The 14,320-nt window shown below is 52.3% G+C and overlaps 1 protein-coding gene across 1 annotated transcript in view; it reads left to right on the top strand.

Annotated features, from left to right (window-relative positions):
• The window catches only part of FGF18 (fibroblast growth factor 18), a 76,031-nt gene extending 61,996 nt beyond the window's left edge, over positions 1-14,035 (top strand). The window contains exon 5 of the mRNA XM_063349115.1: positions 13,745-14,035. Coding sequence (XP_063205185.1) covers positions 13,745-14,011 — 267 coding nt within the window. The 3' untranslated portion in view covers positions 14,012-14,035. The remainder of the gene's footprint in view (positions 1-13,744) is intronic.
• Positions 14,036-14,320: the final 285 nt, after the last annotated feature.

The following is a 14,320-nucleotide window of genomic DNA, read 5'->3' as shown; positions in this document are numbered from 1 at the left end:
CGCCAAAGCAAAACTTGACACGGCTTTTGCTGGATCTCGCTCAGATCTCATTTTGGACCGTAGTCTGGTTCTTCACATGGGGTGGGATTGGTCCTTTTTTGAAAGCGAACTGTTCCCAGGCTTTCGCTCCCCTGTGAGTTTGTTTTAGTTTGTCATCTAAATAAACGCCTTCAATGGAACCTGGAGCCAAGCAGCCTTGGACCCTGTCAAACTTTGAACAGGGACCTGATCCGAAACCAGCCTCAAGTGTCTGAAAGTCTTGAATCAGGGCCTGCAGGATGGCAAAGGTCTTGTAAGCAATGAGGTGGCAAACACAGTTTTCTTTCGGTTGAGCCATTACTATCTTCTGCATTCACCTAATCAGGCTTTTTCCTGCAACCGGTGTAAAAAATTTTAAATTATTGTTCTGGGAACTTAGAAGCTGGCTGCTCTCGTGAAATTAAAAGCAGGAGCGGAAGCTAAACTCAGCAATCCATTCTCAGCCCCCGGATATCATGAGGCTTTTTGTAACACCTTTCACAGCTGCTCCTTTCCCGTTGCTGGGCTACCTGAAGCATCGCATTCAAACCTTTGTGGATGCTGGTGGAATTTGTATCGTCTGGATCATTTGTTGCAGTTTCAGATCTTCACAGTGCTGGAGATGTGTCAGAAGAGTTCCCCAAGGAGGGGTTGCTAGATGCTTTAATGGTTCGAAACTAGGGCAGGGCAGGTTTAGACAAGACATTAGGAAGAAGTTCTTTACACTGAGGGTGGTGAGACACTGGCCCAGGTTGCCCAGAGAGGCGGTGGAGTCCCCATCCCTGGAGACATCCAAGGCCAGGCTGGATGAGGCTCTGAGCAACCTGATCTAGTTGAAGATGTCCCTGCTCACTGCAGGGGGGGTTGGACTAGATGGCCTTTAGAGGTCCCTTCCAACCCAACACATTCTGTGATTCTACCATTCTATGTTATGGTAGGGATGTTGTTATCACGCAGTCTTAGGGTGCGTAGACACGATAATTTCTCATGTCGCTTCTTGGTGGGTGTAATGTGGTAAGAGATGGCCAGACCCCATCGTGCACCTCCCCAGGGGGCTGTGGTGGCTCTGCCCTCTGTTGCGAAGCTGTAGGCAGCAGAGGGATGGGGTGGTGAGGTGGGACCCTGAGGTGGGGCCGGCTGTGTTGCATCTGCACACCCGGCGAGCAGGAGCCCTGTGGCACAGCTCCTGTCCTTCAGCAGAGTCAGACACCGAGCGGTACCCGGCTTTTCCAAGAGTCCCGGCTCTGGATGGCACAACCGTGTAACGATGCCCAAGAAGCCATTTATGGTTGAGCCCAGCCAAACTACCTTCCAGTGTTTATTGCCCTGAGGCTGCCTTGGCGCAAAAGTGGATGGGCTCTGATGCTGCAGTGGCTCCTTCAAGGTGGTAGGAGTTCGTGCGAGCTCACTGGACCTTTGCAGTGTTAGTATCTGCTATGAGCAACGGGCCTTGTCCTGGTTCTGTATTTGTGACCCTTTGCTTACAGCAGTGTTTTGCCCAGAAGTTTCTCTGGAGGTGGGGAGGACAGGGGAAAACGAGGTGACTGCGGGCAATGAACTCTGCGGAAGAAGTTTAGATGTTTTGTGGGGTTGTGGGATAGCAGGCGGCTGATCTCAGTGTTGCAGGGAGAGCAGGGGTCATTTTGAAGCTCCGTGTGTTCAGAAGAGGGAGAGCAGTTTGGTGGCTGCAGATAGACACTGAATGTCCTCAAGGCGGGGGAAGGAGGGACGGGAGGTTTTGCAGAGGGAAGAGCTGGGAGACACCGGTGATGCTTCACCTCACGCAGTGCACAAGGGGTTGAGGAGATGGAAGAAACGCCCTTACATGGAGAAGACCCCTTGAGTTCACAAACGGTTAGAAACCGCATCAATTCTTGACATTTCATGGCCTCAGGGTGAGTGTGTAAGCTCGGGTGCCAAAGCCCTGAAGGCTCTCTGAGCCAGAAGACTGTGGTACTCACGGCACTGCATGAGGAGGGAGGCTTGGGTCACCACACAGGCCGTTTACCAACGTCTTCCCTTCGCCGATGAGCTGTTAGTGCTGTGTCTACACTTTACCTGCATGGTCTGACGGACTTCGGTCACGGGTTTCATAAATGGAGCACGTCATTAAGCACATTTAAGCCCACACTGTGGTGCTGAGGTTGGATTCGTATTTAGAATTAGCCAGGCAGAACGTTCACAGTGTTTGTTGGCCATCACCTGACATCTTATAACGGGACTATTGAAGGTCTGTGCTAAGTCCTTCTGTGCTGCCATCGGTTCTTGCGATCTTCTAAGCACCCCGGGTGGACGCTGATCCTCTTGGGCTGAGCAAGGACAGGGGCTTTTGGTTTAGCCAAACTGTGGGTAGAGGAACCGTGCGGGACATGAGCTGTGAATCCTGTGAGCAGGGCTTCCTCGGATGGCAGCGGGAACATCCGAGATGGGATTGGTGCTTAATACATCATCTCACAGGCCAGGCCAGGTGGTCAAGAGGTCCTTGCAGTCACGTTTTAGCCAGGTATGAACGTCTCCAGTTAGCTTGAGCTTCTCAGCACGGCCGCAATGCGTTAAGTGTCTGCTCTAAAATAAAGCAAAAGGTCCTTTTGTTTTTTTTTAAAAATAAATTTCTTCACGATATTGGTTTTATGCTAGGTTTTATGAACTTTCCGTCTGGGCTGTGTCTCCTCACCAGAGAGCTATGTAACAAGTTTATGTTTTATTTCCAGTGATCCCTCTTTAGCAAACTTCAACTGGAAATTCTTAAAAAGCACTAATTCCCTCTCTCCAATTGGAGTTTTGCGAAGTCAAGGTTCACAATGCAGATCAGGCTTGACCCCTAAAGCTTTTTCTTATCCCGCGGCTGGAAGCTGTATATATATATATATATCCCCTTTCGGTGGAAAAAATACCACCCTCTTGAAAGCTACGTGACAATTTAATTAAATCCTTTCTGTGTTCAAGGGAGCAAGTGTCGCCACAAAGCTGCTAACGTCCTGTCCCCTGTGTTTCTCGGTGGCTGCGGCCGTGTGTCGTGTTGGAATATTTCAGTTCCTTAAGGTTAAACATTAATTAAAATTATTGAGAGGGGATCCCCCAGCCCTGGACGTGCCTCACCCTGTTTGGGTAGAGAGGGTGTGCTGTACGCGTCTTGTGCTGACACGTGCATCAAGTTGAATTTAATTGCGTTCCTCAGAGCATCTTATCTCCCAAGTGCGATTTTTGCGGGTCTGGAGTGTCTCTGTGATGAGGGTGATGTTTCTTCTGAATGTCACTTTGCAAAGACACTGGTGTATTTAACTCGCAGCGAGCGAAAAAGCCACGCAGCCTCGTCTTCCTCAACTGGATGCAGCTGAGATGCACGTTCAGGTGGATCCTGCTCCTCAAGGACTGTTTCTGTTTGACTCTCAATTCATTTTTGGATATGAAGTGAGAATGGAGGCTAATTTTGAGGTGGAGAATAAAACCTGTGCTCCAACCGCAGCAAAAGATAGTCTATTCGATATGGCCATTACAATACATTTAAGGTCAAAGAAAAGTAGATCTTGCTTAAGTATATTTTTGTTCTTGACATTTTCTTACATTGTCTTTTGAGTGCTTAAAGATATTAGGTTTTCCTAAAGGAGGACAGGTCTCCAAAGCCTTGCACCTGCTATATACAGAAGGAAGTTTGTCATTCACAGGCTGAAGCAATTCTTGACGATCGTTTTTTATGGATGGCACTTGATTTGATCATGGATTTCTCTTTTTTCCTTAGTAATATAATTTGACATGAAGAGAAGTAATGTCATCCTGCAGACAATCGATGACCTTGCTTGGTCCTAAATTCCTCTGATTTAAACTTGCCCCAGGGAAACTGGTGTCACTGCCCAGAGCATCAGCTGAATGAGGTTGCACTCGTTTGAAGCGATAACTTAGAAAGTCGGCGCGTATGTTTGTTTAATGGGTATAAACCTGGGGTTTACCAGACCTCCTATGGGGTCAGCAACTGTTAAGAGTCCCGTGTTCTTGCTCCACTCATTGTCTAGACACAGTGTTTTCAACACTTTTTTTTTTTTTTTTTTAAAATTTTTTCCTATAGCGGCACAGGTCCCTATGTAATGAATTTAAGCCTACACAAAATATGCTGCTGCTCGTAGTTGGTTGGCTTTTATGGAAGGTTCAGGACTAGCCTGTGATTCTTGGTGGAGGCTGAAAAATGACTGTTCTAAAAGGGAACGCAGCCAACCCCAGCTGTGCTTAGTAGGGATGGGTAGAAATGCCTTCCCAGCTCTTACCGTAGGTAGCACCTAGAAGCGTACGTGCAACTGGGTCAGGTCGGCGCAGGTAATGGTAGATGTCTTAGATCTGCTCAGATGTCAGGTCGGAAACCTGGCCGTGGTTTCAGTTCTCCTGAAGCAGTACCTTCCCATTGCCAGAAACCCGCAGTTTTGACTTAAATTAGATTTTCCTAAGTTTTCTAGTGATTTCATAAATTTCATTTAAAAAGAGATCGGTGGTTTTTGTCAGTGTTAGGTTGATGGTTGGTCCCTTCCAGCCTAGGCACTTCTGTGGTGTTTCCCGTCACTAATAGTTAAGTACACATAGCTCTCTGAGATGCAGTTAGGAATTTCTATTAACCAAATGGACATCTTTCTGGATGAAGCCAACCTAGTTTGCTCTAATTGCGGATACGTGCCGTCCTGCCGACAATAAATGTGCCTGTGACGGAAGGAGCAGGTTAGGAGGCATGTCCTGGCGTGGCCTCAGCCTTGCTTGGTTCATCCCTACACTCTGTATCCTCCTGTTCATCCTGTGACAAAGTGCTCTTCCAGGGCAGTTACTGAAGAGATATGAGTGAGAAAAGTGGAATTTCTCAATAAGAGGTAGAAGGAAAGAAAAATTTTAAGCCCTTCTCTTCCTTCCTTGGGTCTTCCAGCTTGTGTTGTGTCTGGCGCAAAGAGGGACGGGGCTCCGCGAAGCCTGTGGGTCCCATCCCATGCATGCAAGACCGCGGTTTCAGGAGAGCCGGGATGCACCCCGGTGCCGATGGGCGAGTAGGTGCAAACACGGGCAACGCTGCTTTGAAACAGGGCCTCCGCGTGGAGACGTACCCTCTCTTCAGAGAACCTCCTCCGCAAGGGTTTTGTATTACTTCCCCTCCTTCGTGAATGCACTTAGATGTCCTGTACACGTAATTAACCTCTCCGCTGCGCCGGCAGACACTTTTATTGAACTGCCCATCATGACTCCTAAGTATTTTCCTGGGAGGATTGCGCAGGTTCAGAGGGCAGCGAGCTGGAGGAAACATGCATGAGGCTGAGTGACTCTTGGCAGTTATAGATGTGGCTCCCCCTGATTTACAGCCCGGTCGAGGAGCAAGAATGTGCATTTGGGTCAAGAGGTGTCTCTGTGGCGAGGATGCCTTGCCATAAATCCAGGATGCTGAGCATCAGGATGCTTATGATGGATCTGCCCGTGGTAATGCCTACGAAGCGCACGAGGATGGCTGGGCCCAGCTCGCCAGCAGCCGGAGGGCTCGGTTCTGCCATGCTGCGAGGGGGAAACATTTCCCACAGCATTGCTGGAGCTGGCAGCTGCTGTACCCACCTCGTCACGCTTTCTGACCTACCCTTAAAAGGTGTACGTGTGAAGGGGGAGCGTTAAAAGCTGCCACACTAACATAGCTCCTGCCTTACCTTCTTCCACTCGGGGTTTTCCAAGCCACGCGGAGTCAGGCTGAGCTCTGACTTCGAGCTGAGCTTGTGCAACACCGCAGAGAAGTAATATCCTTCCCGAAAAGCATGTGTCGCTAGGTGGGTGCTGCGTAAACAGCGCTGGGGGTATCAGTGATGCTGGGTCCTCACCCGGGGATGCTTCAGGAGCGGCTCCCTGGGGCTGCTGAGCCACCCGTCTCCTGAAAACCCAACCCTCCCTTCTCCGAAATTTAGGAAATAGAGGGCAGGAGTTCTTCTGTGTGTGAACCCAACAGTGGCGGAGTTGGCGGGAAGTGTTCATCAAGCCTGCGAAATAATTGCAGAGCTCAGCGGGTGTCCCCCGCGCCCGGGGGTGGTGTGAGATCCAGCACGGTGGGGTGCTCGGGAACCCCCTCTGTCTGTCTGCAGAGGGGGAGGGATGCAGAAAGAGTCCATTTTTAGGCTTTTCCTTGCCAAAAAACTAGGAAGAGGGGGTTTGCTTTCCTTGCAGCGGGAGGCGATCCCGCTTGTAGGGAGAGCTTGTACCTCCACAGTTTGACTTTGAGCCCAGGGAGGGGGCTGAACTTGCAGAGAGGTGATAATTAGAGCGGGGAGTCATCCCCGTCCCACTGGGAAGGTTGGGTCTCGCTGTGCCCAGTGCCAACCCGGCATCGCGGGGCCGTCACAGAGGTGTTTCCTACGGTTTGGTGTTTGTTATTCTTTGCAGCACATCACCAGCGCGTTCTGTCGCCTCACCCAGAGAGCTCCTGATTGCAGCCTCCTTTGAGGAGGGGCTTGGCGGGGGGGGGAAGTGTTTTAACATCAGCTTTAGCTAACGGCAGCTTCGCACAGCGTCACTCGAAAGGGCTTAATTTGTGCCCCGATCTTTGCAAACGGAGAAACCTTTCAGCCTCGGAGGCATCTCTCCCTGCGCCGTGCTGTCGCCCGAGCCCCTCGCGCGCGGGCTTATTGTTGCCGTAAAAGCCGAGGGAAGTTTGGATTTGCCGGTGCCCACGGAGCCAGATTTGTGAAGCATAAATGAGAAAAACCTGCCCTGGCCTCCCGTTGCCATAAAAAAAAAAAAAAAAAAAAAAAGGCAAAAAAAAAAAAGCTGCTCAGGTGGCTCAGCGTGGCCGGCTAATGGGGAGGAGGCGGAGGCGGCTGCTGCACCTGCTAATGCTTTGGCTCGGGCTGGTGGCACAGGGGCGGCCGCCAATTCCCCCTGCGCGGCAAGCTGTTAGCGGCAGCAATGCCTCGCTCGGAGGAGCGCCCCCGCCACGACAACAAAGAGCCCTTTGATCCTTTCCATTTGGAGAACTTAAAACGAGAGAGCCAAACTACAATGAGACCAAGTTGGGTCATAAAAAAGGAAAGCAGGAGCACCAAAGCGCTCCGGAGTGTAATTGTAGAAGCAGCAAATGCTTTGGCACGTAATTCCGCTTTAGTGTCAGTTCAGCATGTTTCAGGTTTAATACTGGAGAGCCCCTCGCCAAATGCTCTGCGCAAACAACCCGGCGCTGCTCCGTGGTGTGCCGAGGGCACCCGGAGAGCCCCTGGCTCCAGCGCAGCTCCTTCTGCTCCACCACCTTCAGCTGAACCTTCGCACCGTGGGGTACGGATGGTCCCACGCCCCACATGTCCCTTGGGTGGCTGCTGCCGCTCCAACCCTGCTTGGTAAAGGGACTGCACCCTGGGCTGCATCCCCAGCGGCGCGGGCAGTGGGGCGAGGGGGGGGATTCTGCCCCTCTGCTCTGCTCTGGGGCGACCCCCCTGCAGTGCTGCCTCTGGAGTCCTCAGGACAAGACGGACATGGACCTGTTGGAATGGGGCCAGAGGAGGCCCCGGAGATGCTGGGAGGGCTGGAGCCCCTCTGCTGTGGGGACAGGCTGAGAGAGCTGGGGGGGTTCAGCCTGGAGAAGAGAAGGCTCCGGGGAGACCTTGGAGCCCCTTCCAGTCCCTAAAGGGGCTCCAGGAAAGCTGGGGAGGGACTCTGGATCGGGGAGGGGAGCCATGGGACGAGGGGGAGCGGTTTTACACTGGAAGAGGGGAGATTGAGATGAGATCTGAGGCAGAAATTGTTTGCTGTGGGGGCGGTGAGCCCCTGGCCCAGGTTGCCCAGAGAAGCTGTGGCTGCCCCATCCCTGGAGGGGTTCAAGGCCAGGTTGGCCGGGGCTTGGAGCAACCTGGGCTGGTGGGAGATGTCCCTGCCCAGGGCAGGGGGTGGCACTGGCTGGGCTTTAAGGTCCCTTCCAACCCAAACCATTCTGTGATTTCATGATTCCATGACTGGGACCACTTTGGTCCCACCGCCTTGTCACGGGGCAGTTGTTTGCTGTCACTGGGGCTCGTCCCCAGCCATGAGCTACTGGAGATGCCCCACCAGAGCCAGTGCTTCGTTCTCCCCGGGCTTTACCAGCCCGGCTGCGCTTTCCCTCACCTCGGCGCAGACCTGGGTGCTGCCCGCGGGGTTTGTGTGGAAGGTGGCGTTTAGATCAGGCGTTTTATAAGACGTTTATCAGCTCGGGGGTTTTATAAGCTATTTGTCAGAAGTCTGGCTAGCAGCTACTGCGTCTTCCCACGGCTATTAGGGGCGTGTTTAAACAAAAAAAAGGCGGTGAATTTATTTCTGGGCAAAGAACCGAGTTGCGAGTTGTCACCGCTGCGGTGGCAACGGCCCTGTCACACGGCCAGGCGTCAGCTCCCGGGAGCAAAATTGGTGACTCGGGGGTGGCTCCTCACAGGTGTAAGGAGGTGCCGACTCCTCCTGCCTTTCGCAGGAGCAGAGTTGTGCCTCTGCGCCGGCTCTCGCCCCGCTCCGTGCCGGGAGTTTGGCTGGAGACGTTGCCTGTGGGACGGTGGTGAGCGAAACGCGGGAGCAGCTCATCCCCCGAGCACGTGTGGGACACCGAGGGACCGCAAAGCCCCGCTCTGCGGCGCCGATGGGGACGCGGGGCTGGGCGCGCATCCTCCCCCGTCCCGCGGCAGTGCCACGGCACCGGGCCAGGCGGGGCCTGCACGGCTCCCGGCCTTTCCAGCGCTCTGCCGTAGGTTAGAGAACCAGTTCAAAACCTAAACCTCCACGTTTCGAAGGGCGAGCGCTCCGCAAGGTGCATCCTGACAGCTGAGCGTGTACGAAATGCGGCTTGGCAGCATCCCCCGGCTGCCGGCGGCGGCGGAGGGTGCAGCCCCGTGTCGGCAGCAGGCGTTTGCCCCGAGAGCCCCCGGGGAAGGGCGAGAGGCGGCTGGAGCAGGGGGTGATGCTCGGCCAAAGCCCATCTCCCTTTCCTCTTCCATCCTCCTCTCTTTGGAGGAGCGAGGGGATGGGTGACAGACCCAACAATCGTTTTGCTGCCGTTTAAATAGGGGCATGATTAGACCTTCAGTGATGGGCACCTGGTGAAAACAAGAGGACACTTAAAAATTATTGAAAACCCTTATAAATAGCTTTTTTTCCCTAATAGATTGCCATGGGTCCAGCTCTCCGCGGTATAGGTAACGTGTGCGGGTGATTTATTGTATTGGGGATTATAGCAGATGCTGTAAAATCATCTTGTAAGTATCTGAAAATCATTTGTCTGTCTCTGACGTGTCTTAGCACGAACAGGAATGCTCTGTTTGGGGAAGTGAGGTCCTTATCCTGATTTATCTCGAGGTACTTGTAAGTGTTACTGTAATTTCACGTTATCAAACCGTTTAGCTCTTCCGCTTCCAGAACAAAGTTATTTTATCTCATGCACCTTGTTTACTTCAAATTAGCCCTGAGGTTGGCCTGAAGTTGCACCTTGTTATTCCTCCACCTCCCGTCTCCGTCTTAGGCTCTGTTGGCAAATTTGGAGGCATAAGTAAATACTTTTTTGTTATTAATAGAATAACTTCCCCCTCCTACACACAGGTTTTCTTTTCATTCCAGTCTTGGTTTTCCATGAGAAACTGACATTGCAGTACAAGCGGAAACCTCCCAAATTGCACAAAAACGCCTTAATTCTCCTAGCAACAAGGTCAGGGCTCAAATCCAGGACCTTTCCAGGAGCGCGGGGGAAACAACCCTTCCAATTACCTGCTCCCCCTGCGGTACGGATCCGGTCGCTTCATCAGCACCTGGGTTGGGGTGGGTTTGAAACTCAGCCATGGTTATTGTTTAAAAATTCTCCATTCACCGGGGAAGGGTTTTGCAGTGGGCTGAGCCCTGAGCAACCTGGGGCTGGTTTTATGGCTTCCCATTGAAACCTGGTGGAACCCCGTGGTGCCGACTGATTTCCCCCTTTCCCCACTCATGTGGCTTTGATCAAACCCAGGGCTCGGAGAACAACCCCCCTCCCCAGGAACTGGAACCACTGAGCTTTGCCCAGTTCTGCCGTTCATTAAAGCGTTTGTGAGCTTCCAACTGGAGATGATCAAATTAGGACCTTCGTGTCTAGCCCAGTGTGGAGATTGCCGGTCCTGTGGCCAGAGCTGGCTTTGCCCCCATCTAGGGGGCACGTATAGGGAACACGGACCCTGGATGCTCAAGTTTGATGCAGAATTTGCTGAGATCCCCCCACCCTCTTAATGGGACCTACCCGCGGTAACGGGACCTTTGAGGCAGGATGGTACGTTAATGATTTTAGGGTAAGCATCACATATTGTTGCAGCGCTTGAATTGAAGCTCTGCTAAAGGTATCAGTCCAGGGAGGGATGGCTGGTCCGGGAGGCTGGTGATGGTGAAGCTTTTTCCAGGCTGGTGTTGTCGTGCCTGATGGTTCCCCTCTCCCAGCTCCGTTTGTAGCTCGTACACGGTTATTTGGGGGACGTGGGGGAGCCTGAGCCAGCTCGGCACGGGGGGGCTTCCCTCCTGTCCCGCGAACCCCTGCCCTTCCCACAAACCGCACCAAACTCTGCTGTGACTGCAGGACTTTTTAGGAAGGCTCCTCGGAAAGAGCAGGCTGACCTGGCCGCGGGGAGGGGGTGGTAAGGGTGTGGGGCTGGGCTCCTCACCCCAGCCGTGGTGCCCGGAGAGAGTGTAATAGTAGACATAGCAGTAAGCGTAGGCCTGCTGTGCTGAAAAACTCAGTATTTGACTTCAGCGGGGAGTTGGATGACGCTAATAATGGAAATCCCTCCTTTGGTTTTGCTGAGCATTAAATGAAGTCCAGTACGATGCTCCATGCTGTGCTTATCCCTGTCCGGGCTCCCTAAGACACCCAGAGCTGAAACAACATCCAAGGCTGAAGTGAGCCTGTATCTACTCCCAAATATCTTTTGACGCAGAAACCGAAGTGCTGGCGCACACAACGATGAGTGATGTTCTAGGTGTAGCACCAAGTAACTCAGCAGTTAAAGGACGTATTTGCTGGCAGAAAATTCTAGGCGAGAAGAATTTCCTCTGCGCCGAACCCCTTAAAGACGCGGTTGTGTGATGCTGCAACTCCCCCTCCGGTGCCGCGTGTGCTGGGCAAATCAGTGTCCCGAAGCCAGCCCGAGATCTGCGTGCTGCTGTGTTCAAAGTCCAGCTCTGGGTCTGTTAGTCTAGATGTCCAAGCTGAGCTGAACCCTCTGTGGTGGGTTGCCCCTGTCTGGGTGCCAGGTGCCCACCAAAACCGCTCTGTCACTCCCCTCCTCAGCTGGACAGGGGAGAGAAAATATAACCGAAGGCTCACGGGTTGAGATAAGGGCAGGGAGAGATCACTCACCAATTACCGTCAAGGGCAAAACAGACTTAGCTCGGGAAAATTAATTTAATTTACCACCGATCCAATCAGGGTAGGGTGATGAGAAATAAAAGCTAAATCTTAAGACACCTTCCTCCCACCCCTCCCTTTTTCCCGGGCTCAACTTCACTCCCCATTTCTCTACCTCCTCCCCAGCGGCGCAGGGGGACGCGCAATGGGGGCTGTGGTCAGCCCATCACACCTTGTCTCTGCCACTCCTTCCTCCTCAGGGGAGGACTCCGCACATTCTTCCCTCCCACGGGAGACAGTTCTCCGTGAACTTCTCCAGTGTGAGTCCTTCCACGGGGTGCAGCCCTTCCCAAACTGCTCCAGCGTGGATCCCTTCCACAGGATGCAGGCACAGACTGCTCCTTGTGGGTCCCCCACAGGGTCACAAGTCCTGCCAGGAGCCTGCTCCGGCATGGGCTTCTCTCTCCACGGGGCCACAGGTCCTGCCAGGATCCTGCTCCAGCATGGGCTCTCCACAGGGTCACAACTCCTTCAGACATCCACCTTCTCCAGTGTGGGGTCCTCCATGGGCTGCAGGTGGAGATCTGTTCCACTTTGGACCTCCATGGGCAGCAGGGGGATATCTGTTCCACTGTGGACCTCCATGGGCTGCAGGTGGAGATCTGTTCCACCATGGACCTCCATGGGCAGCAGGGGGATATCTGTTCCACCGTGGACCTCCATGGGCTGCAGGGCGAGATCTGTTCCACTGTGGACCTCCATGGGCTGCAGGGTGAGATCTGTTCCACTGTGGACCTCCATGGGCTGCAGGGGGACAGCCTGCCTCACCATGGTCTTCACCATGGGCTGCAGGGGAATCTGTGCTCCAGCACCTGGAGCGCCTCCCCCGCCTCTTTTTTCACTGACCTGGTGTCTACATAGCTGTTTCTCTCACTCCTCTCTCCTGGTTGCTCTCTCGCAGTCTGGGTTTTTCCCCGCTTCTTAACCATGTTATCCCAGAGGTGCTGCCACCATCACTGATGGGCTCGCCCTTGGCCAGCAATGGGTCCACCTCGGAACCATCTGGCACTGGGTCTTTCGGACATGGAGGAACCTTCTAGCAGCTTCTCACAGAAGCCACCTACCAAAACCTTGCCACGCAAATCCAATACACCCTGTTTGCCAAAATCTCGGCCCAGTGAGCAGTTGGGGAACTGGCAGCCCTTGGCAGTGATGGGGAGGTGGGTTTGCACCAGGCTGCCTCGGGAAAGGAGTCCCAGCCGGGCGGGCGTTTTGCTGCAGGGTGGCTGGGGAGCAGCACTTACGCTCAGGAGCTTCTGAGCTCCAGTTCTGCGTCTAATCCTGGCTCCCTCGAACAACGTCATTTAGGGACGTGGTTTCCTAAGCCAGGTACTTGAGCTCTGGGTGGCTGCCTTTAGGCTGAGATTAGAAAGGTGGGGAAAGGAGAAGGGCCACGTCCCCTCTGCCACCAGGGATGAAACCCTCTTCCAAACAAAACCCAACCCTGAGAGAGCAGGGTGTGAAATCGGGCATGTGGAGCTGGGGTGGATCTGGTGGCTGTGGACACCCCATAGTCCTCCAGCTGCAATCGCCTCAGGTGCCGGTGGGATGCTGACCCACCTGGGGAGCTGCTCCGTGTAGGAACGGCCCTTTCTACTGCTGGAGTCGCCCAGGGATGCGAGTCGGAGCCAAGCCTGGGGCGTGCGATGCGGCTCCGACATAACCGGTTGGATACAGGGACTGGAGTGGGGCTGGGGACCCATCCGGCTCATCCCCAGAGCTCCGCGAGCGGGTTATTTGCCAGGTGTCAGGATGTTGCTGTTGGGATGCGAGTTCGCAAAGCTCTGGGAAGGCTTAGACCAAGGCTTGTAATGATTTTAGTGGGATTTGGGTAGTTAGGGATGCGAGACCATAAAGTATTTCGGAAAAACATATCAAAAGCGAGCGGTAGAAGTGGCAACGCTGTTGTTTGGCCCATATAAGATTCTGGGGTGGTTTTTTTTTTATTTTTTCTGATTGAGTATGATGTTTTCCTGGCATGAGTTCAATTCATCCTCCTTTCCTAATGGAAAAAGCAAAGCTAAACGTCTTGCTTTGCTTGCAATTGAAGGAGCTGGACTGGATAAACATAACCGTTGTCTTTAAAAAAGGTCTTTCTCTCCTTGGATAGGAGTGTTCAAAAAAATGAACCGATGACCTCATGCTTTCGTGTTTTATTAAAACAAAAAAATCATTTCTATTTCAGCTGATGTTTGTTACGGCTCCTATTAACAATGCTTGAACCAAAACCAAGGTCCAGATGTGATGATTTTATTTATGCCGAATTGGGTTTTGGTCACTGAGCTTGCATTTGGATAATGATGATTTTTTTTTTTTTCTTCTTTCCCCCCCCACCCCCCCTCCCTTTTCCAGCCTGACGGCACCAGCAAGGAGTGCGTCTTCATTGAAAAAGTCCTAGAAAACAACTACACGGCACTGATGTCAGCAAAATATTCGGGCTGGTATGTTGGATTCACCAAAAAGGGGCGGCCACGGAAAGGGCCCAAGACCCGGGAAAACCAGCAAGATGTACATTTTATGAAGAGGTACCCAAAGGGGCAAGTGGAGATACAGAAACCTTTCAAGTACACAACAGTCACCAAGAGGACTAAGAGAATACGACCCACCAACCCCAGTTAAAAATAGACAAAAACAGTGTCACAATAATAAACCACAAAAAAAAAAAACAAAAAACAAAAAAAAAAAAAACAAAACAAAAAAAAAAAACTGCACCAGAGGAATATTTTTACATTAAAAATAAGGAAGAAGCTCTATTTTTGTACATTGTGTTTAAAAAAAAAAAAATAAAAATAAAAAAAATTAATAAAAGACTAGATGGCAAACGCTGGGGAAAAGCTGTTAGGGATTTATTGTGACTTGAAAAACAAAATGAACTGCTCTATTTAAATTGACTTCTTGTTGTTGATGACACACAGGTGCTTATTTCGC

Source organism: Chroicocephalus ridibundus, chromosome 11, assembly GCF_963924245.1.
Source record: "Chroicocephalus ridibundus chromosome 11, bChrRid1.1, whole genome shotgun sequence".
NCBI lineage: Eukaryota > Metazoa > Chordata > Aves > Charadriiformes > Laridae > Chroicocephalus > Chroicocephalus ridibundus.
This window is presented reverse-complemented; position numbering and strand designations above follow the sequence as displayed.